Source organism: Mustelus asterias, unplaced genomic scaffold, assembly GCF_964213995.1.
Source record: "Mustelus asterias unplaced genomic scaffold, sMusAst1.hap1.1 HAP1_SCAFFOLD_92, whole genome shotgun sequence".
Lineage (NCBI taxonomy): Eukaryota > Metazoa > Chordata > Chondrichthyes > Carcharhiniformes > Triakidae > Mustelus > Mustelus asterias.
Window position 1 is genome coordinate 906509 of NW_027590141.1, and position 27798 is coordinate 934306.

A 27798-nucleotide genomic window follows, 5' to 3' on the forward strand; every position below is an offset into this window, starting at 1 on the left:
CTCACTTCTCCCACAATTGTGAAAATAAACACTGCATTTTGAACCACTAATAGTGTCAGAGGTTTTTTACCTACAACAATTGGGGGCTCGTCCGGGATAATCTGTTTACGGTCCGGTTGAATGGCCACGACCGGGACACCGGAATAGATTATCGAACTCTAAATAGAGTGGGTCAAAATGCAGTGGGTAATCATCTGTGATAAGAGTGTGTGATGTTTAGACGTGAGTGAGATAGAGACTGTCTGAGTGATCCCCGGAGTTTGGAGGAAAAGCCTTCTAAGGAGAAGCCGGCTTTTAAAAAATAGTATAAGCGGTGGTACGGAGGGATCTGATCACAAACAGTCAAAAACAGTCACAATATAATCCTCACTGCAGGAGGAAGGGGAGGAACCTAAACTTGCTGGGGAAGCCAGCTGCTGATCTGGAGGGGTGTCATTGTGCATGCGCTCCATTCTCCCAGTTTCCACCTTCAGTGGACATCCCCCCCTCCCCAGAGAAATCGCCCCGCCAATCTCCTCATCTGTAGCGTTTCCCCCAAATCACCAACCCCTCCCCCCAGTCAGCATCCCTGCAGAGTTCCCCCTCTCGCCCCCTCCCCGATCACCACCCCTGCAGAGTTACCCCTCTCGCCCCCTCCCCGATCACCACCCCTGCAGAGTTACCCCTCTCGCCCCCTCCCCGATCACCAGCTCCCTCCCCCATCAGGACTCCTGCAGAGCTCCCCCCCCAACCCTCTCCTCAATCACCAACCCTGCAGACTTTCCCAATCACCACTCCCTCCCCCTAGTCAGCTTCACCGTCCCACGGAGTGACCCAGGGGTCCATTGGCGCCTCGAGGGAGGAGGGGGGCCTGGGGACGGTGCTGGGGCCTTCCACCCGGGGGATTCCGGCCGATGGGGATGCAGGGCTTTCCGACTCCCCCTTTCCTGACACCGGTGCATCTCAAGAGCAGCAGGGTGAACAGCAAGGCAAGGATACATCCATATCACCAGGAAGACGGCTGGACCCCTCTCGGTCCCAGCTCTCCAGCAGACGCCTGCCAGGGGCATCACAGGCAAATGGGTGCGGAGTGCAGCTGGCTGCCTCCAGTTCTGATGTGCATCCTGGGGGGATGCGTTGATGTGGCGCTGGACCACGGGAGATGGAGATGTTGTGGGGTCGCCAGGAGGGCACGGGTGAAAGTCTATATGAGAAAGGTTTAGGGAATTGGGCTCTGTTGATGATTACATCCACCTGTTTTATCGCACTGTTAACTATCGGCCCTTCGTGTTATTGCATTGTTAGTTTCACCAATAAATATCCAAAGATGTGCAGGTTAGGTTGATTGGCCATACTAAATTGATCCTAGTGTCAGGGGGATTAGCAGGGTAAATGTGAGTTTACGGGAGTAGGGCCTGGGTGGGATTGTGGTCGGAACAGGCTCGATGGGCTGAATGGCCTCCTTCTGTACTGGAGGGATTCTATTCTATTCTCTATAAAATTACAGCACAGAAACAAGCCCTTTGACCCTCCAAGCCTGTAGCAACCATGCTGCCCGTCTGAACTAAAACCCCCTCCTTTCCGGGGACCATATCCCTCTATTCCTATGCTATTCATATATTTGTCAAGACACATCTTAAAGTCACTATCGTATCTGCTTCCACTACCTTCCCCGGCAACGAGTTCCAGGCACCCACCACCCTCTGTGTAAAAAACCTGCCTTGTACATCTCCTTTAAACCTTGCCACTCACACCTTAAACCTATGCCCCTGGGAATTGACTCTTCCACCCTGGGAAAAAGCTTCCGATTATCCACTCTGTCCATGCCCCTCATAATCTTGTAGACTTCTATCAGGTTGCCCTCCTCAACCTCCGTTGTTCCAGTGAGAACAAACCAAGTTTCTCCAACTTCTCCTCATAGCTAATGCCCTCCACACCAGGCAACATCCTGATAAATATTTTCCATACCCTCTCCAAAGCCTCCACATCCTTCTGGTAGTGTGGTGACCAGAATTGAACACTAGATTCCAAGTGCGGTTTAACTAAGGTTCTATAAAGCTGCAACATGACTTGCCAATTTTTAAACTCAATGCCCCGGCCGATGAAGGCAAGCATGCCGTATGCCTTCTTGACTATCTTCCCCACCTGCATTGCCACTTTCAATGACCTGTGTACCTGTACACCCAGATCCCTCTGCCTATCAATACTCTTAAGGGTTCTACCATTTACTGTACATATCCCATCTGTATTAGACCTTCCAAAATGCATTACCTCACATTTGTCCAGATTAAACTTCATCTGCCATCTCTTCGCCCAAGTCTCCAACTGATCTATGTCCTGCTGTATCCTCTGCCGGTCCCCATCGTTATCCGCAATTCCACTAACCTTTGTGTCGTCCACAAACTTACCAATAAAACCAGTTACATTTTCCTCCAAATCATTTACATATATTACAAACAGCAAAAGTCCCAGCACTGATCCCTGAGGAACGTCACTTGTCACAGCCCTCCATTCAGAAAGGTACCTTTGCACTGCCAACCTCTGTTTTCTTCTGACTAAATATCTCGAAACTTCCTAACACCCTGTCACTCTGTGATCCTTGTGACATTTGAAACCAGGTATTCACAAAAAGACTCAAAGAGCATCAGCCCACTGGAGGCTGAGACCAGCCAGTCCAGCACAAAGAAACCCTCTGACCCTCCCCATTGACCAACTGTGAGAATGAACAAAATGCAGCCCTGGGTGTAATTGAGAGCAGAAACAATAACAGCAGAATCCTACCCCTGGGAATCACTCGTGAACTTGTTGATGTCTCAGCAGCTGGGATGAAACTGTGAATCCCTTCCCACACTGAGAGCAGATGAATGGCCTCTCCCCAATGTGAACTCGCTGGTGTGTCCGCAGGCTGGATAACTGAGTGAATCCCTTCCCACACTGAGAGCAGGTGAACGGCCTCTCCCCAGTGTGAACTCGCAGGTGTGTCCGCAGACTGGATGACTGAGTGAATCCCTTCCCACACTGAGAGCAGGTGAATGGCCTCTCCCCAGTGTGAACTCGCTGGTGTTTCTGCAGGCTGGATAACTCAATGAATCCCTTCCCACATTGAGAGCAGGTGAATGGCCTCTCCCCAGTGTGAATTCGCTGGTGTGTCTGCAAGTGGGATGACTGCGTGAATCCCTTCCCACACTGCGAGCAGATTAATGGCCTCTCCCCAGTGTGAACTCGCTGGTGTGTCTGCAGGCTGGATAACTGCGTGAATGCCTTCCCACACTGCGAGCAGATTAATGGCCTCTCCCCAGTGTGAACTCGCTGGTGTGTCTGCAGGCTGGATAACTGAGTGAATCCCTTCCCACACTGCGAGCAGATTAATGGCCTCTCCCCAGTGTGAACTCGCTGGTGAGTCAGCAGGTTGATTGACCGAGTGAATCCCTTCCCACACTGAGAGCAGGTGAACGGCCTCTCCCCAGTGTGAACTCGCTGGTGTATCTGCAGCTGGGATGACTGAGTGAATCCCTTCCCACATTGAGAGCAAGTGAATGGCCTCTCCCCAGTGTGAACTCGCTGGTGTATCCGCAGGTGGGATAACTGAGTGAATCCCTTCCCACACTGAGGGCAGGTGAATGGCCTCTCCCCAGTGTGAACTCGCTGGTGTCTCTGAAGGTGGGATGACTGAGTGAATCCCTTCCCACACTGAGAGCAGGTGAATGGCCTCTCTCCAGTGTGAACTCGCTGGTGTGACTGCAGGCTGGATGACCGAGTGAATCCCTTCCCACACTGAGAGCAGGTGAACGGTCTCTCCCCAGTGTGAACTCGCTGGTGTGACTGCAGGCTGGATGACAGAGTGAATCCCTCCCCACACTGAGAGTAGGTGAACGGCCTCTCCCCAGTGTGGCTGCGCCGATGAGCTTCCAGCAGAGATGGGGCTCTGTATCTCTTCCCACAGTCCCCACATTTCCATGGTTTCTCCATGGTGCAGGTGTCCTTGCCTCTCTCTTGGGTGGACAATCAGTTGAAGCCTCGTCCACACACAGAACACGGGTACCGTCTCTCCCCGCTGTGAATGGTGTGATATTTATTCAGGCTGTGTAACTGGTTAAAGCTCTTTAGTCAGTGCACTGGAACACTCTCACTCGTGTGTGGCAGAGTGTTGGTGCTTTTGCAGTCACACTGATGTTTGAAATCTTTTCAAATCAACAGACTGGACAATCATTTCTCCTTCTAGATTCAAAGGCCGATGATATTCAGCTCCCATGGAATATGACTCTGTCAGATCGAGACGTGACGTTTGAGATTTTGGCCTGTGATTCCTCTTTCAATATCCTGTAAAACGAGTTCACAAAAGTCATCAGTGTCAGTACAGGATAGAAATTCAGAACAGACAATTCTAGTTTCTATAGAACCTTCTTTCCTCTCTCATTCCCCAAAAGCTGTGAATCTCCATCCCACACACTCTCCCTCCATTCTCACTCTGCTGTATCTAATACTCACCCTCCCAATTCTCCTGAAGGTGCTGATTGATGCTGATTGACAGATCCATGCTCACTGCTTCCTGTCCTGGACACAGAGACCATAACAAATAGGAGTTGCAGTCGGCCATTTGGCCCATCGAGCCTTTTAAACTATTCAATGAGTAAATTTGTTCATCTCCCTCAGCATTATTGTCCCCACACTAAACCCATATCCCTTGATATCTTCAATATCTAGAAACCAATCAATCTCTCTCTTGAAAATAGTTGATGACTGAGGTTTCACTGTCCTCAGGGGTTGAGAATTCCAAAGCTTTACCACATCCTTGAGTGAAGAAATCCCCCCACATATTAGCTTTTGCTCCATCCTCTTGTCTGTTCCCCATAACCCTTGACACCCTTGTCAGTCAAAAATCTGTCTAACTGGAATATATTCAATGATCCTCATCCTCAACTGGTTCCTGTGGAAGAGAAATCCAAAAGACTCACAACCCTCTGAGGGAAGAGATGTCTGGAAATATATAACGTAGCAACAGTTCCATATTACAAGATATTCAGATCCCAAGGAATATGACTCTTTCTAGATTTGACGGTTGAGATTTTTGCCTGTGATTCCTCATTCAAAATCCTGTGAAATGAGTTTACAAAAGTCATCACAGTCAGTATAGGATAGAAATTCAGAGCAGACAATTCTAGTTTCTATGGAACATTCTTTCCTATTTCATTCCCAAAAAGTTGTAAATCTCCATCCATATCTATGGATTCTATTTAAAAATGAAAGTGGATGGGCACTTGAAGGAAATAAACTTTCAGGAGAATGGGGATAGAGAGTGGGAATGGGACTGGAATGTTATACAGAGAGTCAGCATGGACTCGAGTTACCGAATGGATTCCTTCTGTGCTGTAATGGGCTTTATGACTGGAAATGTATAACATCGCTACAGCATTATATTACAATGCAAGAAATAATAATAAAAGTATTTTATTACAGAAACATAAATAATATATCTAATCTGGGTACCTTATAACAACACTAGACATATCTCTGTCCTATATTAACGTAAATGTCAGCCATCTCCTGGGGCAAGCTGCCCTTTAATTGTGAACATTAGAAAAAAGACCATCCTTTTAGACAGACAAATAAATGTGTCAAGCTGAGGGAGCAAAGGATGTTTACCAGGCTGATTCAGGGAATGGCGGGACTGATGTATGAGGAGAGACTGACTCGGTTAGGATTGTTTTCGCTGGAGTTCAGATGAATGAGGGGGGATCTCATAGAGACTTATAAAATTCTAACAGGTCGAGACAGGATAGATGCAGGGAGGATGTTTCTGATGGTGGGGGGAGTCCAGAACCAAGGGTCACAGTCTGAGGATTCAGGGTAGACCATTTAGGACAGAGGTGAGGAGACATTTCTTCACCCAAAGAGTGGTGAGTCTCTGAAATTCATGACCACAGGAAGTAATTGATGCCAAAACATTGAATGTATTCAAAAGCATCTAGATATAGCACTTGGGGCAAATGGGATCAAAGGTTATGGGGAGAAAGCAGGATTAGACTATTGAGTTGCTTGATCATCCATGATCTTAATGAATGGCAGAGTAGGCTCGAAGGGCCAAATGGCTTCCTCCTGCTCCGATCTTCTATGTTTCTCTTAAATTTCTTGAAGAGAGAGAGACCTGGGCCAACCTTTCCTGAGTCTGCACTCTCCCTGGATTCACTTCCTTTTCCTTCAGTTGTTGCAATTCTCCAATTACCCCCAGAATGAGAAAAGAAAGTGTTTTACTCACAGATGTTGGCCTCTTTTAGGTTGAGACTGAAGGAAGTTTGAGTCTGTCTGAAGCTCAATCTTCATGCACACAAAGCCCGCGCTCTGATTGGCTGGAGGACCACGGTCTTTCCGGTCCTCCAAGTCTTCCCATTGGCCAGAGCTGGTGAGCGGAAGTGAATCAGAAGTGCGCATGTGCGGGTTTTGGGGGAATGCGCATGTGCGGGTGTGGGGCGGGGCCCGGGACAAAGCCGGCGCACTGACCATTGTCTGTCTGGGTCTTCCAGCCTTTCCAATTGGACAACAGCTCAGCGCGGCTGGAGGGCACAGGCCCGCCCATCCCCACGTGGGGCTCCGCCCCTCATTGTCTGTCTGCGGGGGATTGACCAATGGGAACTCTGGAGGACCGGAAGGCCTCTGATCCTCCAGCCAATCAGAGCTCCCACATTGTCTGAATGCGGAAGTTGCACAATGAGCTTGTTCAACTGCTCATTCCTGCCCAGCGAAGCTGCTGCTGCTCTTTCTCTGAATGAAGATTGAGCTTCAGGCAGACTCAAACTTCCTTCTGTCTTCAACATCTGTGAGTAAAACACTTTCTTTTCTCACCCTTTCCATTTTGTTTCTCATTCTGGGGGAAATTGTTGACTTGCAGCAACTGATCACGAGAAATAGAAACAGGAGCGGCCACCAGGCCCTTGAAGCCTGTCCCGCCATTCAATCCGATCATAGCTGACTGATGCCGGTTTCAACTCCTTTACTGTGCCATTTCCCCATAGCCCTGTATTCCCCGATCTATCAAATATGTATCCCCCTCCACTTTAAATACTTCTAACAATCCAGCCTCCACCACCCTTTGGGGCGGGGAATTCCAGAGCTTCATCATCCTCCATGAGAAGAAATTCCTGCACACCTCAGTTTTAAATGACTGACCCTTTATTTTGTTTGAGACTCTCCCACTCGTGACAATATCTCACCATCTACCCTGTCAAGCCCCCTCAGGATCTGAAATGTTTCAATAACTCCCTTGTCTTCAAAACTTCAAGGAACACAGACCTTGACAATTTACTCCCTCTTGATAGGACAACCCTCCTATCCCAGGAATTAGCCTGGTGAATTTCCTTTGGACTATGTCCAATATTACTATATCCTTGTTTAGGTAAAGGGATCAAAACTGTATGCATTATCCCAGGTGAGGCATCACCAACACACTGTACAGTTGCAACAAAACCTCCCTGTTTTTAAACTCCAACCCCTTTGCAATAAAAGCCAAAATGCCATTTTCCTCCTTAACTCGTGTGGGACCTGCCTGCTCGCTTTTTGTGATTCATGCACAAGAACACCAAGATCCCTCTGTACTTCACTCACCGGCAGCCTCTCTCCATTTAGATAATCTCCCTGTTGATTCCTCCTACTGAAATACATGACCTCACACTTCCCCACTTTAAACTCCATTTGCCAGGTTTAGCAGACAGAGGGGTGACTTTATTGCATCTTCCCCAACTCTCGACTTATCTTTCCCGGCCCTATCCCTGTAGCCCTACATTTTTACCCCACTAATCCACCTAATCTACATCTATTGGGACACAAAGGGGCAATTTAGCACGGCCAATCAGTCTAACCCGCACATCTTTGGACTGTGGGAAGAACCTGGAGAACTCAAAAATCCACACAGACATGGAGAGAATGCGCATACTCCACACAGACTGTCACCCAAGGCCAGGATTGAACCCGGGTCCCTGGCACTGTGAGGCAGCAGTGCTAACCACTGTGCTGCCATGGCACCATATCTAAATAAACTACAGATTTCTCGCGATCTACCCTCCTTCTTATATCCTCAAACAATTCAAGCAAATTTGTCAAAAATAATTTATCTTTCTTAGAACCATGTTGACGAGGTTTGATTATATTCAGCTTTCCTAAATGATTAGCTATTTGCTCTTTGATTATTGACTCCAGCATCTTGCCAATAATAGATGTTAAATTAACTGGCCTATAGTTCTCTGCCTTCTGCCTTTCTCCCTTTTTGACCAAGGTAGTCACATTGGTTGATTGCCAATCTTCTGATACTCTCCCGGAATCTAGCAAGTTACAAAAAATTTCAACAAAATTCTCCACTATCTCTTCAGCAACCTCCATTAAAAAGCTGACACGCAGTTCATTGGGTCCTGGTGACTTGTCCGTCCTTAGTCACTGAAGGGAAAGGAAGTGAGTCCAGTCTATATAATCCATACATTTTTGGTCCAGTCATATATACATATATCTGTCTGGCAGCCTGCATGGAGATTTCCAGCTCTATGTGTCCAGGACAGGAAGCAGTGAGCATGGATCTGTCAATCAGCCTCAATCAGCACCTTCAGGAGAATTGGGAGGGTGAATATTAGATACAGCAGAGTGAGAATGGAGGGAGAGTGTGTGGGATGGAGATTCACAGCTTTTGGGGAATGAGGGAGAAAAGAATGTTCCTTAGAAACTTGATTTGTCTGTTCGGAATTTCTATCCTGTACTGACACTGATGACTTTTGTAAATTCCTTTTACAGCATATCAGAAGGTGAGAATTTACAGACAGAAATCTCAAACCAAACGTCACATCAACATCTGACAGAATCACTCAATTCATCGGGACCTCAATATCACTGACCTTTGAATCTAGAAGGGGAAATGTTTCTCTGTTCTGTCAGCTTCTGAAGATTTTAAGTATCTGTGTGACTGGAAAAGCACCGAGACACACACACACCTGAGTAAGAGTGCTCCAGTGCACTGAGTGTGGAAAGAGCTTTAACCAGTTACACAGCCTGAAAATACATCGCAACATTCACAGCGGGGAGAGATTGTACCCATGGTCTGTGTGAGATTTAACTGATTGTTTAAACTACAGAGTCACAAGGACCCGAACCATGGGGAAACCGTGGAAATGTGGGGACTGTGGGAAGGGATACATGTGCCTATCTCGGCTGGAAATTCATCGACGCAGTCACACTGGGGAGAGGCCGTTCAGCTGCTCTGTGTGTGGAAAGGGATTCACTCAGTCATCTGAACTGCGGACACACCAACTAGTTCACACTGGGGAGAGGCCATTCACCTGCTCTGTGTGTGGGAAGGGATTCACTCAGTCATCCAGCCTGCAGAAACACCAGTGAGTTCACACTGGGAAGAAGCCATTCACCTGCTGCGTGTGTGGGAAGAAATTCAGTCAGTTATCCACCCTGCGGACACACCAGCGAGTTCACACTGGGGAGAGGCCGTTCACCTGCACTGTGTGTGGGAAGGGATTCACTCAATTATCCACCCTGCAGAAACACCAGCGAGTTCATACCGGAGAGAGGCTGTTCACCTGCCCTCAGTGTGAGAAAGGATTCACCAAGTCTTCCAGCCTGCAGACACACCAGCGAGTTCACACTGGGGAGAGACCATTCACCTGCTCTCAGTGTGGGAAGGGATTTACTGCCTCATCCAGTCTGCAGACACACCAGCGAGTTCACACCGGAGAGAGGCCATTCACCTGCCCGAAGTGTGAGAAGGGATTCACTAACTCATCCAGCCTGCGGACACACCAGCGAGTTCACACTGGGGAGAGACCATTCACCTGCTCTCTGTGTGGGAAGGGATTCAGAGTTTCATCCCAGCTGCTGAGACACCAGCAAATTCACGAGTGATTCCAGGGGTTGGATTCTGCTGTTATTGTTTCTGCTCTCAGTTACATCCAGGACTGCATTTTGTTCATTCTCACAGTTGGTCAATGGGGAGGGACGAGGGTTTCTTTCTGCTGGACTGGCCGGTCTCACGATTTTGCCTCCAGTGGCTGGTGCTCGGTAGTTCAGAGATATTTAGTCAGTATTTCTGTTTGAAAGCCCGCCCAAATGCTCATCCAATTTCCTTTGTAATTGTTTATTGTCTCCACTTCTTTCACCCTCGTAGGCAGCGAGTTCCAGGTCATTACCATTCGCTGCATCAAAATATTCTTCCTCACATCGCCCCCCTCCCCGCCCCTCCACCCCCCATCCCACATATCTGAACCAAAATCTGCACCCCCTTCGTCCTTGTCCCATCAGCTAATGGGAACAGCTTTTCTTTGTCCACCTTATCTAAACCTGTCAGAATCTTGTCCACCTCTATCAAATCTCCCCTCAACCTCCTTTGCTCCAAGGGGAACAACCCCAGCCTGACATTGACAATAAAGAACAAACTAACAGAATATGTTAATACCTGAAATTAAATGGGAATGTTTAATTTCTGTTTTAAAGATATTGTGAATATATTGTCCTGGACAATAAAGGAATTGGAATAACTCACTTTGGGTGTGGTTGAATGGAATATATCAATCTGGTATCCACCTACAGTCCAGTGAATGTCTGGAATGTGTAGCTGGAAATCCCTCCCTAACAGCACTGTGGGTGTACTTACACCTCCGGCATTGTGGCAGTTGAAGAGGGCAGTGTTGGCGCTGATCGTGGCCGAGGCAGCTACATAGAGCCACATATTCTGTTATCATTGAAGGACTGCAGATTGAATGTGAGGCATTATGGGACTGGACTATCTTGACCACATTCCTGTGACTGCTCAGTTTCTGCAATCACGGACCATTAAAGCTGCTTAGCAGGGCCCCGACAGAGGACCTGGTGAGAATATTTACTCAGAATGAGTTAGAATTAAACTTATTCTAGGACTGGCTGATGTTCAGCGGCTGAGATTCCTGAATCTGTAAAAAGGGGGTCTGACCAATCAACAAACGATGATAGGTAGTTGGTTCAGAGCGTTCTCAGGCATTATTTAAATTATTTTATCATATATTTGTGACCTGATAGTTGGTGAGGTGACGGTATACTCCAAGTAGCACTGGACTGAAAAGCAGACCTCTGAGAGTAGATTCTAATGGTTATAATCTTACCCAAGCATGGCCAGTGAAAAATCAGAGCTCGAGTGGGGACTGGACAGGTCTCTCACCTGCCATTTGGAAACTAAGAACAAGAAACTTATTGACACAATGTTAAGAGAATAGAGCCAATGTTTTGAGTCTGGATTACACTTCAGAAGAGCTCTTATGAAGGCTCATCCAGACTGGAAACATTAGCTCTATTCTCTCTCCACAGAAGCTGTCAGACCTGCTGAGATTTTCCAACATTTTCTGTTTTTGTTTCAGATTCCAGAATCCGCAGTATTTCACTTTTATGATGAAATGATTAGTTCTGATTGGAATCCCCACGACCCTCCCGCAAAACAGAGGGAGTGGTGGCAGAAGGAGAAAAAGGATAAGGATGATAAAGTCTGGGTTCTGATTCTCATGTAGAACTAACAAAATGAGTGAATCAGTTTATAAAGAACAGAAGTTACCCATCCCTAACAAAAACTGATCAAATTAAAATTATTCGGTTGAGGAAGAAAACAAAAAGACTAATAGATGAAGTTTAAAATTAAGATTGTTTTGTTGTTAGAGATTTTTTAAATTATGTAAAGTGATGTAATTGTGGGCCAAGGTTTTTTCTGCTCACTCCCCACCCCTTTAGGTTCTGTAGAAAAGTTAATTTGTTTTTAAATCGCCCGGAAACTTATGTCTATTTTGCTTTATAATTGAGGATTTATGGGAACCAGTTAAATGTGGAAATTTTAAGCATAGCCACTAAGACCATATTCGCTTGCGGTGTGACCTTGAGTCAGGAACAGTTTCAGAGTCAGCAACCATTACTGAGAACATGGCAAAGGGTCATGCTGCTGTGGATGTTCACCAGGAAATGGTTCCAGCTTTGCCAGTTGACTCTGCTGTGGGAGTGGAAGAGGAATGTTCATGTACAGATTCTCAAACTACCTCTTCACCTCCCATTCCAGATCCACCATTACAAGATTTACCAGTGGTATTGTACAGGTCGCAATGAAACCACAAAGCTCCTGACAGACTTCCGTATTGTTAAAGACATTACTTTGTTGTATTTCTGTCCTAATGGGGGATTGAAATTTAAGGGGAGAAGTGTTACAGAGTGTTCTTCTCAACCTTTCTCCCTTCTGAGCACGTGCGGGCTTTGGGCGGGGTTTCAGTCTGCAAGTCCAGGCTGGTTCCAATGCTCCTGTTTCCTTTTGTTTGCCAATGATTTTTAAACTTTGTTATTTTTTTATATAAAGAACATCCTGCTTTTCACAATGCATTTGACTCCCTTGTTTGTGGAGTGAAGTTCCCACAATTGTAAAGCAGGAGATTAGTTAAATGGACAGCCTGAATTGAGAGACAATTAAAGAATAAATGATTCATTAATACAGATGTTAGGCTGGAAATGTAAATTTGAACACAACAGTTTATAACGTTTGGAATTATAAACATACTATGAATGGTTAAAATGCTGTGGAGATTATAAAATGTTCCCTTCTGAGGCCAACAGAATAGAAAAAAACAGATAACAAGACTTGTTAGCGTGGCGCGGTGCCACAGTGGTTAGCACTGCTGCCTCACAGTGCCAGGGACCTGGGTTCGATTCCCGGCTTGGGTGACACTGTGGAGTCTGCACATTCTCCCCGTGTCTGCGTGGGTTTCCTCCGGGTGCTCCTGTTTGTTCCCACAGTCCAAAAGACGTGCGCGTTAGGTGGATTGACTATGCTAAATTCTCTGTGTACCTGAACAGATGCCGGAGTGTTGCGACGAGGGGGATTTTCCCAGTAACTTCATTGCAGTGTTAATGTCAGCCTACTTGTGACATTAATAAATAAACTTTAAAACATTGTTAACATTGACTGGAGGGAATGAATTAGCTCCTGTTCAAGATGTCTCAACATTGAATGGCTGATGTTAACCAATTATTGGTCGACACTCAGGCTACCCCAAGCTAACAGATATCGTTTGAGAGAAAGGATAGTCTTAAATTTCAGACAATATGTGCAATTAGCTAAAAACCAAACCAGTTTCATTATTGACAAGTTATAGACCAATTGGCTAATTCCCAACAATTGGCTGAGCTGGGCTTTCTACATTCTGAAAGTATAAAAAAGGGGATTCAAGAAACCAATTTGGCAAAAGTTTTTAAAAGTTCAAAGTTTTTTAAAGTTTATTTATTAGTGTCACACATTCACACTGCAATGAAGTTACTCTGAAAATCCCCCAGTCACCACACTCTGGCGCCTGTTCGGGTAAACTGAGGGAGAATTTAGCATGCTCAATGTACCTAACCAGCAAGTCCTTCGGTCTGTGGGAGAAAACCCACACAGACAGGGGAAGAATATGCAGACTCTGTACAGACAGTGACCCAAGGCGGAACTCAAACCCGGGTCTCTGGCGCTGTGAGGCAGCAGTGCGAACCACTGTGTCCTACAGAGAGGTGTTGGGAGCTGTTGATTTTACAAGTTATCCGTGTTCTCAGAGCCACCACTTCATGTCCTGGTCTGAGAGGGATGGAGAGAAGTTAAAGTTAAGCTTTCTCCTTTACTGTTGATCGATACTTTGCTTTTTTAAATCTTTCTGACTTGTTACATTTTTAATGGTGAATAAACTTTCTGAATTCACCATTTAAAGTGTTCTTTCTTGCCATATGGTTAAGTCACTGGAACCTGGGTGAGTTATGATTAGGGAGGTTGTTGTAAACAAGTGAACCCCATAAATCTTAGTTCAAACAAATCAAAATTCTTACATATGGAATGCAATCCTTTATTCTGAGAGAAATTGAACAGAGAAGTAAAGATGTTCTGCTTCAGTTATACAGGGCGTTGCTGAAACTGCATCTTGAATAGTGGCTGCAGTTTTTGTCTCCTATTAAACAAAGGATTGTAGAATCCCGACAGTACAGACAGAGGCCGTTCTGTCCATCGAGTCTGTACCAAACACCATCCCATCCAGGCCCTATTCCCATAACCACATGCATTTACTCCAGCCAGTCCGCCTGGCACTAAGGGTCAATTTAGCACAGCCAATCAACCTAACCCACACATCTTTGGACTGTGGGAGGAAACCGGAGCACCCGGAGGAAACCCACGCAGACACGGGGAGAATGTGCAAACTCCACACAGACAGACAGTGACCCGGGCTGGAATTGAACCTGGGTCCCTGGCGTTGTGAGGCAGCAGTGCTAACCACTGTGCTGCCGTGCTGTCCCATTTTATAAATACCATGGAAGCAGTTCATAGGAGGTTTACTAGATTGATTCCCAATCCAGTAGTGTGAAATATTAACACTGTTTCTCTCTCCATAAATGTTGCCAGACCTAATGCATTTTTCCAGTCCTTTCTGTATTTATTTTAGATCTACCTGTAGTGGTAGGAAAAACACTATTTACTATCCAGGATAAATAAATGTCCTTCATCAGCTTTTGTGGATCATTTCAGTGGCAATGTGCTCTCCCAGGCTCAAAGAGCATCAGCCCACTGGAAGCAAAGTCGTGAGACCGGCCAGTCCAGCAGAAAGAAACCCTCCGACCCTCCCACTTCACCAACTGTCAGAATGAACATGGTTCAGTCCTGGATGTGATCAACAGCAGCAATAACAGCAGAATCCAACCCCTGTCATCACTTGTGAACTCGCTGGTGTCTCCGCAGGCTGGATGACTGAGTGAATCCCTTCCCACACAAACAGCAGGTGAACGGTCTCTCCCCAGTGTGAACTCGCTGGTGTTCCCGCAGGCTGGATGATGTTCTAAATCTCTTTGTGCAGTGAGAGCAGCTGAATGGTCTCTCCTCAGTGTGAATGCGCTGGTGTATAACCAGATCCCGAGAACTTTTGAAACCACTGCCACAGTCAGAGCATTTAAAGGGTCTCTCCTGGGTGTGAGTGAGATTGTGACTCAGCAGGCTGGATGAATGAGTGAATCCCTTCCCACACACAGAGCAGGTGAACGGTCTCTCCCTGGTGTGAACCCGCTGGTGCTCCCGCAGGTGAGATAACGTTCTAAATGTCTTTGTGCAGTGAGAGCAGCTGAACGGTCTCTCCCCAGTGTGAATCCGCTGGTGGATCGTCAGTTCCCGAGAGCTTTTGAAACCATTTCCACAGTCAGAGCATTTAAAGGGTTTCTCATTGCTGTGAGTGACTTTGTGTTTTGACAGATTGGATAACTGCATAAATCCTTTCCCACACACCAAGCAGATGAATGGTCTCTCTCCAGTGTGAACACGCTGGTGTCTCTGCAGATCGGGTAAATGAGCGAATCCGTTCCCACACTCAAAGCAGATGAACGCTCTTTCTCCAGAGTGAACCAGCCGATGTCGCTGCAGATGATATAACCGAGTGAATCCCTTCCCGCACACAGAACAGGTGTGCGGCTTCTCTCCAGTGTGAATACGTCGATGAATTTGCAGCTCAGAGGGGGTTTTGCAACCCTTTCCACAGTCCCCACATTTCCACGGTTTCTCCATGGTGCAGGTGTCCTTGTGTTGCTCCAGGTTTGACCATCAGTTGAAGTCTCACACAGAACAATATTATGGTGCCCTGCTGTGATGGTGCAATATTTTTTCAGGCTGTGTAACTGGGAGGCTCTTTCCACAGTCACTGCATGGGAAAGTCTCAGTTGATTTTGTGTGTGTGTGTGTGTGTGTGTGTGTGTGTGTGTGTGTGTGTGTGTGTGTGTGTATGTGTGTGTGTCAGTCCTGTTCCAGTCACACTGATGTTTAAAGACTGCTAAAGCTGACAGAACAGAGAAACATTTTTCCTTCTGGATACAAAGACCGAAGATATTCAGGTCCCGATGAATTGAGTGACTCTGTCAGATGTTGATGTGATGTTTGGTTTGAGATTTCTGTCTGTAAAATCCTCAACTTCTGATATCCTGTAAAAGGAGTTTACAAAGGTTATCACTGTCAGTACAGGATAGAAATTCAGAACAGACAATTCTAGTTTCTATGGAACATTATTTCCTCTCTCATTCCCCAAGAGCTGCAAATCTCCATCCCACACACTCTCCCTCCATTCTCACTCTGCTGTATCTAATATTCACCCTCCCAATTCTCCTGTCGGTGCTGATTGATAGATCTATGCTCACTGCTTCCTGTCCTGGACACAGAGAGCTGGAAATCTCCATGCAGGCTGCCAGACAGATATATGTCTATCTGACTGGACTAACAATGTGTGGAACATACCGACTGGATTCACTTCCTTTCCCTTCAGTTGCTGCAACTCCCCAATTTCCCCCAGAATGAGAAAAGAAATGGAAAGGGGGAGAAAAGAAAGTGTTTTACTCACAGATGTTGGCCTCTTTTAAGGTCAAACCAAATAAACAAACTCAAGTTAAATCAGGACAAAGTAAAAGGGGCAGCTCCCCAAAAGGAGGGGGAGCAGCCCAAACAAAAATCAAAGTACAAAGGAAACTTAAAAACATCAAATCATAATGTGATTATTCGGGTCGATAACACACCCCAACCCCTGCAGTGCCCAACGGGGGTGGAAGGCGTCAACCGCGCCCATGGACATCGCATGTTCCCTCTCCAGGGACACCTGGCCGCGAACGTAGCCACGGTAGAGGGGCAGACAGTCAGGATGGACGGCCCCCTCGATCGTCTGCTGCCTGGACCTATAAATGGAGCGCTTCGCCAGGCCCAGGAGCAGGTTCACGAGGAGGTCACCATCCCGACCCGCCCCTCTCTGCGTGGGTTTCCTCCGAGTGCTCCGGTTTCCTCCCACAGTCCAAAGATGTGCGGGTTAGGTCGATTGGCTATGCTAAAAAAATTGCCCCTTAGTGTCCTGGGATGCGTAAATTAGAGGGATTAGCGGGTAAAATATGTAGGGATATGGGGGTAGGGCCTGGGTGGGATTGTGGTCGGTGCAGACTCGATGGGCCGAATGGCCTCTTTCTGTGCTGTAGGGTTTCTATGATTCTATTGTCCCTCTGAAGACAGAGGTTCTGAACCAGCCCTTGAAACCACGCCCATTGTGACCCGCCACCGACAGCAGCGCATGCGCTCTCCTTCCCCGCTGAAACAAGATGGCGGCCGATAACCTGGGCCTGTTCCCGGGATAAAAGCCTGGGAGCTGTAAACCCGGGACCTGCAGGGTCTTATTCGGGCCGTGCGGCCTACAGCGGATGTTTGTGAAGCCATAGCTCCCTCCCTACCCCGACTCCCGGCTACATTTCTCCCGCAGCCCCACTGACTCACCCTCTGAAAAAAGCCGCTCCCGCATTCATAGGGCTCCGGGCAAAGTGACACTGCGCACGCTCCAGATATAGTACTGCGCCTGCGCAATAGGCTCCTGTGGAATGAATAGGACACTTTCACACCCGCAGGGGCACCTGGGAATTAATGGCGTCATTGTCAATCAAAGACAATAATAGAAAATTATCTTGTGCAATTAAGATCAATTAATTTTAAAAAATGCATTCCTCGGAATTTGTGCGCTGCCATTCTCTATTTCTAAAATTGATTTAAACCAGTGCTCTCCTGTGGGAATACCCCGAGTTTTTAAAACTTTTCCCACTGGATTCCTCCCCTCTCTCTGCTGTCCTGAAGGTGCTCATGCTGGTTGGGTAAATCCCACAGAGACAGGTTTCTTTCACTTTCTTTCTCCTGATGCTAAATATTCTGTTTTATGGAATGATACATCACAGATGGAAACCACTTGGCACATCCTGCCCAGTCGGGCTGTCTTTAAGATCTGTCCAATTAATCCCACAGCCCTGCTGGCAGAGTGAGAACAACATCTATTTATACTGCAGCAATGCAGAAGGTGAATGGAAAATGTTTTCCAGTTGCATACCTCTCAGACACACACCCCTAGAAAGATAAATTGGCCTGTGTACTAAGAACAAAGAAAATTGCAGCACAGGAACAGGCCCTTTGGCACTCCAAGCCTGCACCGACCATACTGCCCGACTTAACTAAAACCCACTACCCTTCCAGGGACCATATCCCTCTATTCTCATCTCATTCATGTACTTGTCAAGACGCCGCTTAAAAGTCAAGACCGTATCTGCTTCCACTACCTCCCCCGGCAATGAATACCAGGCACCCACCACTCTCTGTGTAAAACATCTGCCTTGTACATCTCTTTTAAACTTTACCCCTCGCACCTTAAACCTATTCCCCCTAGTAATTGACTCTTCCACCCTGGGAAAAAGTTTCTGTCTATCCACTCTTTCCATGCCTCTCATATCTTGTCGACTTCTATCAGGTCTCCCCTCAACCTCCATCGCTCAAGTGAGAACAAACCAAGTTTCCCAACCTCTCCTCATAGCTAATGCCCCCCATACCAGGCAACATCCTGGTAAATCTTTTCTGGACCCTCTCCAAAGCCTCCACATCCTTCTGGTAGTGTGGCGACCAGAATTGAACACTATATTCCACGTGCGGCCTAACTAAGGTTCTATAAAGCTGCAACATGACTTGCCAATTTTTAAACTCAATGCCCCAGCCGATGAAGGTAAGCATGCCGTATACCTTCTTGACGACCTTCTCCACCTGCATTGCCACTTTCAGTAATCTGTGCTCCTGTACACCCAGGTCCCTTTGCCTATCAATATTGTTAAAGGTTCTGCCATTTACTGTATATTTCCTATCTGTATTAGACCTTCCAAACTGCATTACCTCACATTTGTCCGGATTAAACTCCATCTCTCCACCCAAGTCTCCAACTGGTCTATATCCTGCTGTATCCTCTGATGGTCCTCATCGCTATCCGCAAATCCACCAACCTTTGTGTCGTCCGCAAACTTACCTATCAATCCAGTTACATTTTCCTCCAAATCATTTATATATATTATATATATCCTGTGTGAATTCGCTGTTGTGTCCAAAGACTGGATGGCCCAGCAAAATCCTTCCCACACAAGGAGCAGGTGAACAATCTCTCCCCAGTGTGAACTCGCTGATGTGCACTGAGGTTGGATGAACATGAGAACCCCTTTCCACAGGTGGAGCAACTGAACGGCCTCTCCTCAGTGTGAATTTGCTGGTGTAACAGCAGGTGGGATGAGATAGTGAATCCTTTCCCAAACACAGAACAGATGGCCTCTCTCCAATGTGACTGTGTCTATGGTTTTCCAGCAAGTACAGATAATTGAATCCTTTATCACAATCATCACATTTCCATGGTTTCTCCATTTTCCCAGCCCCAATGTGACCGTGTCGATGGGTTTCCAACCGGGCTGGATAATTGAATCCTTTACCACAATCCTCACATTTCCACGGTTTGTCCATGGTGCTGGTGTCCTTCTGTCTCTCCAGGTTGGATGATTAGTTGAAGCCTCATCCACATACAGACCATGGTGTGATGTTTTTCAGGCTATGTAACTGGTTAAAGCTCGATCCACAGTCAGTTCACTGGAGCACTCTCACTTGGGTGTATGTGTGTGTCTCAGTTCTTTTTCTGTCACATTGAATTTTGAAATTTTCTCCCACTGACAAAACAGGGAACGATTTATCCCTCCACTGTCAAAAGCAATCATATTTAGGTCATGATGAATCGAATGGCTCTGTCAGACTTTGATGTGAAGTTTAGTTTGAGTTTCCTGTCTGTGACTCTTCCTCTTCTAGTTCCCTGCACAGAGTTTTAAAAAACTGCTTCAGAACAGACAATTTCAGTTTCCACGAAACATTTCTCTGTCTCATTTATCTTGAGCTGTAATCCCCATCCCACACACTCTCTCTTGTCCCTGAGCTGAAATCAAAATCATTGCCCCATCTCCACTCTGAGCCCAGCTCCCTCTCCCTCCAGCTGGATTCAGTCCTCCAGACCATGTGCAGATTGAGAGTACAATCAAGGAGTCAATTATTTTCCTTCCAAGTCAGGCGACGTGCAGCCCCACTGACTCTGTTGTTAACACAATAGGCACATGTGCTCTGCTCACCAATGAAACACCACGATGACCATTAACATGGGCCTGTTCCTTGGAAAAGCTCCATTTTATTTGTGCCACAACAGCAGGGGAATTACCTCCTGCACAGGCACAAAGGTATCATCAGTCACAGAAAATAATTGCAGCTGGTGTCTCAAACCTCATTTTACCATTTGCTCCCAGACATTCTCAATTCAATTTTGAAATGCAAACTGAAAACCTGCAAAGTGGGGTAAATTAAACACATTTTAATGGTCATTTTCAGAATGACTATTCCCAAGAATTAATTCCTAAGTCAGTAAATTAAAATTCTCATCAGCAATGTAGGCAGCACAGTGGTTAGCACTGCTGCCTCACAGCTCCAGGGACCTGGGTTCGATTCCCAAATTGGGTCACTGTCTGTGTGGAGTCTGCCCGTTCTCCCCATGTCTGCGTGGGTTTTCTCCAGATGCTCCGGTTTCCTCCCATCATCCAAAGATATGCCAGTTAGATGCATTGGCTATGCTAAATTGCCCCTTAGTGTCCTGGGATGAGTAGGTTCGAGGGATTAGCAGGTTACATATGTGGGGTTATGGGAATAGGGCTTAGGTGGGATTGTTGTTGGTGCAGACTCGATGAGCCGAATAACCTCCTTCAGCACTGTAGGGATTCTATGAAATACTTTGGGAGAATTGCTATTTTAATGGGCATTTTCACAAACGCTATAAAATGATTTTTCAAAACAAATTAATATTTTAATGATTAATAAATAAAAAGCATTTAATAAAACAACCACCCAGTGTGGGGTTCAGGATTCTAACTCAGGGTTTCTGAGCTCCAGGAACCACTAACTGAACCAACCGGGAATTGTCTCCACAAAACTTCCCCAACTCCCTCCCGGGAAAAAGCTGCAAACCCGGGAGCTGCAGCTTTTTACTGGGGGTGTTGGGGCCTCCAGCGGGTGTTTGTGAATCCTCCCCGCCCACCTCCCAGGGTTTCCTTCCTTCCCAGAGATCAGAGTCCTCATTGATTTGAGGCCAAAGTGTAACCTCTTATTTATTGTCCCCCTCCCCCATCCTCTGATGTGAACCATCCTCCAGTGGCTGAGCCAGGATGGGGCCGTTAACCTGGGCCTGTTCCCGGGAGGGAGGGAGGGAGAAGCCCCGCAGCTGCAAACCAGGGAGCTGACAATGATTCTGAAGGGTTTGCGGATCCACAAAGTGTTTTCAAATCCTCCCAGCCACCGCCTAACGCTGACTCCGCTTCTCCGGGACAAACAAGCGCCAAGGACAGCAATGACACAGCGCATGCCCCACATCACAATGCCCGGGGACTGATTGATGGCAATTCCGGACCAATAGGAAGAGGGGGCGGGGCTGGAGGACCGAGCGGGAGCGGCTGGTCCTCCAACCAATCGGAGTGAATGAGGGGCGGGACCTGAAGCATGCGCAGTGCGGGTAATGGCGACAGACGGTTTAGAAAATTGAACAACATCAACGATCTCCCTCTGTTAAGACCCGGGAATGGAGCCCAGCAGGACCCGAGAATGAAGCCCAGCAGGACCCGAGAATGAAGCCCAGCAGGACCCGAGAATGAAGCCCAGCAGGACCCGAGGACTCATCAGCCCACAGCTCCAACAGTTTGCTGAGGACCACTTCCCTGGGAATTGTGCTTTTTCAGAGTTCATCCCACACTTCTGTTTTCTGATTTCCAGCTGTTTCTGAGTTTTAACTGTATCCTCTATTGTGAACACCGAGGCAAAATACTTGTTCAATTCATCTCCCAGCTCCTCATTTTTCATCATCAATTCCTGGCCTCACTTTCTATTAGACAGATAAGAAATGAGGTGGAGCAAGTGACTGAAGTGTCAGTCAGGGAGCACTATTGGGAGCACCAATAGTTTCAAAATAGTTCTGGAAAAAGATAGGACAGGTCCACAGGTCAAGGCCCTAAACTGGAGTAGGGCCACTTTTGTGGGCATTAGGCAGGATCGAGCAGATGTCGATGAGGTGAGTTTGTTTGAAGGGAAAGGAATGACTGGCAATTGGGAGGCTTTGAAAGTGTGATATCAAGAGTCCAGGGGCAGTATATTCCTGTTAAGATGAAGGGAAAGAATGGTAAATTTAGGGATCTCTGGCAGACAAGGGACATTGAGGCTCTGGTCAGGGAAAAGAAGTAAGAAGTTTAACAACACCAGGTTAAAGTCCAACAGGTTTATTTGGTAGCAAAAGCCACACCTTTTGCTACCAAATAAACCTGTTGGACTTTAACCTGGTGTTGTTAAACTTCTGACTGTGTTTACCCCAGTCCAACGCCGGCATCTCCACATCAGGTAAAAGAAGGAAGCAGACATTGGGTTTCGGCAATCGGGGACAAGTGAATCACTCTGACTATAAAAAGTGTAAGAAAATACTGAAGAGGGAAATCAGGAGGACAAAAAGAGGGTATGATATGGATCTGGCAGGTAAGATTAAAGAAAATTCCAAGAGGTTCTATGGCTATATTAAGAGTAAAAAGGTGGCTAGAGAGAGAAGAGATCCCCTTAAAAATCAGTATGGCCATCTGTGTGTGGAGCCACAGGAGATGGGTGAGATTTTTAATGAATACTTCTCCTCTGTGTTTACTGCGGAGAGCACCATGGGTGCTAAAGAAATAAGGGAAACAAGTGGTGATGTCTTGGGCACACACATGTTACTTGGGAGGAGGTATCTGCAGCCTTATAAAAGCAAATTACTGCGGATGCTGGAATCTGAAACCAAGAGAGAAAATGCTGGAAAATCTCAGCAGTTCTAGCAGCATTTGTAAGGAGAGAAAAGAGTTGATGTTTCTTGTCGAGATGACCCTTTGTCAAAGCTCTGAAACATCAGTTCTTTTCTCTCCATCCAGATGCTGCCAGACCTGCTGAGAATGGGGAGAGAGTGTGTGGGATGGAGATTTACAGCTTTTGGGGAATGAGAGAGGAAAGAATGTTCCATAAAAATTGTCTGTTCTGAATTTCTATCCTGTATTGACACTGATGACTTTTGGAAACTCATTTTACAGGATCTTGAAAGAGGAATCACAGGCCGAAATCTCAAACATCACGTCCAGACGTGACAGAGTCATATTCCTTGGGACCTCAATATCATTGGACTTTGAATCCAGGAGGAGAAATGATTGTCCAGTCTGTCGATTTGAAAAGATTTGAAATGTCAGTGTGAGTGAAAAAGCATCAACACTCTGCCACACTTGAGTGAGAGTGTTCCAATGCACTGACTAAAGAGCTTTAACCAGTTACACAGTCTGAATAAATATCACACCATTCACAGCGGGTGGAGACTGTAATCTTGTTCTGTGTGTGGACGAAGTTTCAACTAATTGTCCACCCAAGAGAGAGGCAAGGACACCTGCATCATGGAGAAACCACGGAAATGTGTGGACTGTGGGAAGGGATACAGAGTCCCATCAGAGCTGGAAGTTCATCGGCGCAGCCACACTGGGGAGAGGCCATTCACCTGCTCTCAGTGTGGGAAGGGATTCACTCGGTTATCCCACCTGCGGACACACCAGCGAGTTCACACTGGGGAGAGGCCGTTCACCTGCTCTCAGTGTGGGAAGGGATTCACTCAGTTATCCAGCCTGCAGACACACCAGCGAGTTCACACTGGGGAGAGGCCGTTCACCTGCTCTCAGTGTGGGAAGGGATTCACTCAGTTATCCAGCCTGCAGACACACCAGCGAGTTCACACAGGGGAGAGGCCATTCACCTGCTCTCAGTGTGGGGAGGGATTCACTTGGTCATCCAACCTGCAGTCACACCAGTGAGTTCACACTGGAGAGAGGCCATTTACCTGCTCTCAATGTGGGGAGGGATTCACTCGATCATCCCACCTGCAGAGACACCAGCGAGTTCACACTGGGGAGAGACCGTTCACCTGCTCTCAGTGTGGGAAGGGATTCATTCGGTCATCCCACCTGAGGATACACCAGCGAGTCCACACTGGGGAGAGACCATTCATCTGCTCTCAGTGTGAGAAGGGATTCACAAACTCATCTGACCTACAGACACACCAGCGAGTTCACACTGGGGAGAGGCCGTTCACCTGCTCTCAGTGTGGGAAGGGATTCAGAGTTTCATCCCAGCTGCTGAGACATCAACAAGTTCACGAGTGATTCCAGAGGTTGGATTCTGCTGTTATTGTTTCTGCTCTCAATTACATCCAGGACTGCATTTTGTTCATTCTCACAGTTGGTCAATGGGAAGGGTCAGAGGGTTTCTTTGTGCTGGACTGGCTGGTCTCAGCCTCCAGGGCGCTGATGCTCTTTGAGTCTTTTTGTGAATACCTGGTTTCAAATGTCACAAGGATCACAGAGTGACAGGGTGTTAGGAAGTTTTGAGATATTTTGTCAGAAGAAAACAGAGGTTGGCAGTGCAAAGGTACATTTCTGAATGGAGGGCTGTGACAAGTGACGTTCCTCAGGGATCAGTGCTGGGACTTTTGATGTTTGTAATATATATAAATGATTTGGAGGAAAATGTAACTGGCTTGATTGGTAAGTTTGTGGATGGCACAAAGGTTGGTGGAATTGCGGATAGCGATGGGGACCGGCAGAGGATACAGCAGGATATAGATCAGTTGGAGACTTGGGCGAAGAGATGGCAGATGAAGTTTAATCTGGACAAATGTGAGGTAATGCATTTTGGAAGGTCTAATACAGATGGGAAATATACAGTAAATGGCAGAACCCTTCAGAGTATTGATAGGCAGAGGGACCTGGGTGTACAGGTACACAGGTCATTGAAAGTGGCAATGCAGGTGGGGAAGATAGTCAAGAAGGCATACGGCATGCTTGCCTTCATCGGCCGGGGCATTGAGTTTAAAAATTGGCAAGTCATGTTGCAGCTTTATAGAACCTGAGTTAAACCGCACTTGGAATCTAGTGTTCAATTCTGGTCACCACACTACCAGAAGGATGTGGAGGCTTTGGAGAGGGTACGGAAAATATTTATCAGGATGTTGCCTGGTGTGGAGGGCATTAGCTATGAGGAGAAGTTGGAGAAACGTGGTTTGTTCTCACTGGAACAACGGAGGTTGAGGAGGGCAACCTGATAGAAGTCTACAAGATTATGAGGGGCATGGACAGAGTGGATAATCAGAAGCTTTTTCCCACGGTGGAAGAGTCAGTTACCAGGGGCATAGGTTTAAGGTGTGAGGGGCAAGGTTTAAAGGAGATGTACGAGGCAGGTTTTTTACACTGAGGATGGTGGGTGCCTGGAACTCGTTGCCGGGGAAGGTAGTGGAAGCAGATACGATAGTGACTTTAAGATGTGTCTTGACATTGCTCCACCAATGACCCTCCCCCCATCATAAAGTCGAAAGCGGAGCTGTTCATTGATAATTGCAGTCCTCATGGCTGAGAATGATACCAGGGATGAGGATTTTGTTTTATTCTTTCAGGGGATGTGAATGTGGCGGCAAGGCCAACATTCATTGTGCATCACTCATTGCCCTTGTGAAGAAAGTGAGCCACTTTCTTGAATCGCTGCAATCCATCTGGTGTAGGTATACCCACAACGCTGTTAGGGAGTTCCAGGAATTTGATGCAGTGACAGAGAAGGAATGGTGATTGATTTTCAAGTCAGAATGGTATGTGATGTGGAGTACAATTTACAGATGGTGGCATTCCCATACGCTGGCTGCACTTGTTTTTCAAGTGGTAGAAGATAGGGTTTGGAACATTGAAGAAGGGAGGGAGGGACCTGAGTTCGATTCCTGGCTTGGGTCACTGTATGTGCAGAGTCTGCACTTTCTCCCCGTGTCTGCGTGGATTTCCTTTGGGTGCTCCGGTTTCCTCCCACAGTCCAAAAGACACGCTGGTTAGGTGCATTGGCTATGCTAAATTCTCCCTCTGTGTACCCGAACAGGTGCCGGAGTATGGCAACTAGGGGATTTTCACAGTAACTTCACTGCAGTGTTAATGTAAGCCTACTTGTGACACTATTATTAAATAATATTGAATCTCAAAGGCAATTTTTGTACTTTTAGCAAGTGATAGGAGGCTATGGTACAGCCAAGCCTAAATTCTGTAGATAAATTATTCAAAGTTCCCTCAGCTGTGCCCCAGCATTGGTCTCACCTTAATAAAATGGACATTGTTTGCAGAATTGAACTTGAGAGGATGTTTAAAATAACTTTGCAGTTCAGTACTGGTGCATTTTGCATTTAGTATTTATTGTTAGATTGTTCCCTTTTCCAGTTTTGCAAGTTCCTTTGATTTGCATCCGAAACTTTCCTACAGCCTTTTTTCTTGCTCCGACTTTGTAAGCTGCAGTGAGCAAAATCCTGAGATATCACATTGAATATTTTCATTATGCTGCATTTTTTCACTTCAAGAGTGACATCACGTACAAGCATATTTGTGTGCACTTCAGGATATTCCTTTATAATATTTCCTTTTTGACTTTTTCTGAAGCTCATGGTCACAGAAAATACAGCTTCCAGCAAATTTCAACAGTGGTAAATACATTTCCTGTAGAGATGAGAGGCAGTTCAGATACTTTCCTTCATTACTCTGATAGTATACCTCAACCTCGGTCACTGTTATGTTAGATTTATTCAGCATACTCGCCCCATTACATTATGACAAAAAGTAAGAGTTAAGTCCATTTGTATTAGTATATGAGATTCCTAATTCTTCATTTCATAGCAATATTATCAGAACCAGATAGCTCTGTCTTTGAGCCCACAGGACCTCAGTATGTATTCTAGATTTTAGTAGCAGTACCAAGGAAATGCTTTTTTTTGTAAAAGCATACTTCATTCATAAAATATCTGAATGAACATTACAAACATTTCAACATGGCCATCACACACTGCAGTAATAGAACATAGAACATAGAAAGCCACAGCACAAACAGGCCCTTCGGCCCACAAGTTGCGCCGATCACATCCCCACCTCTAGGCCTATCTATAGCCCTCAATCCCATTAAATCCCATGTACTCATCCAGAAGTCTCTTAAAAGACCCCAACGAGTTTGCCTCCACCACCACCGACGTCAGCCGATTCCACTCACCCACCACCCTCTGAGTGAAAAACTTACCCCTGACATCTCCTCTGTACCTACCCCCCAGCACCTTAAACCTGTGTCCTCTCGTAGCAACCATTTCAGCCCTTGGAAATAGCCTCTGAGAGTCTACCCTATCCAGACCTCTCAACATCTTGTAAACCTCTATCAGGTCACCTCTCATCCTTCGTCTCTCCAGGGAGAAGAGACCAAGCTCCCTCAACCTATCCTCATAAGGCATGCCCCCCAATCCAGGCAACATCCTTGTAAATCTCCTCTGCACCCTTTCAATGGCTTCAACATCTTTCCTGTAATGAGGTGACCAGAACTGCGCGCAGTACTCCAAGTGGGGTCTAACCAGGGTCCTATAAAGCTGCAGCATTATCTCCCGACTCCTAAACTCAATCCCTCGATTAATGAAGGCCAGTACGCCGTACGCCTTCTTGACCGCATCCTCCACCTGCGAGGCCGATTTAAGAGTCCTATGGACCCGGACCCCAAGGTCCTTCTGATCCTCTACACTGCTAAGAATGGTACCCTTCATATTATACTGCTGCTTCATCCCATTGGATCTGCCAAAATGGATCACCACACACTTATCCGGGTTGAAGTCCATCTGCCACTTCTCCGCCCAGTCTTGCATTCTATCTATGTCTCGCTGCAACTTCTGACATCCCTCCAAACTATCCACAACACCACCTACCTTGGTGTCGTCAGCAAACTTACCAACCCATCCCTCCACTTCCTCATCCAGGTCATTTATGAAAATGACAAACAGCAAGGGTCCCAGAACAGATCCCTGGGGCACTCCACTGGTCACTGACCTCCATGCA

At 46.6% G+C, this 27798-nt stretch overlaps 1 protein-coding gene and 2 pseudogenes across 1 annotated transcript in view; 2 read left to right on the forward strand and 1 right to left on the reverse strand.

Annotated features, from left to right (window-relative positions):
- Positions 1-9867, forward strand: part of LOC144484110 (uncharacterized) — a 162904-nt pseudogene extending 153037 nt beyond the window's left edge.
- LOC144484124 (uncharacterized) overlaps positions 1-27798 on the reverse strand; it is an 89664-nt gene that overhangs the window by 26250 nt on the left and 35616 nt on the right. The window contains 4 exon segments of the mRNA XM_078202673.1: positions 2775-3942; positions 7646-7652; positions 14694-14836; positions 18987-19035. Of these exon segments, the coding sequence (XP_078058799.1) occupies positions 2775-3942; positions 7646-7652; positions 14694-14836; positions 18987-19035 (1367 nt within the window).
- Positions 20147-27798, forward strand: part of LOC144484111 (uncharacterized) — a 28195-nt pseudogene continuing 20543 nt past the window's right edge.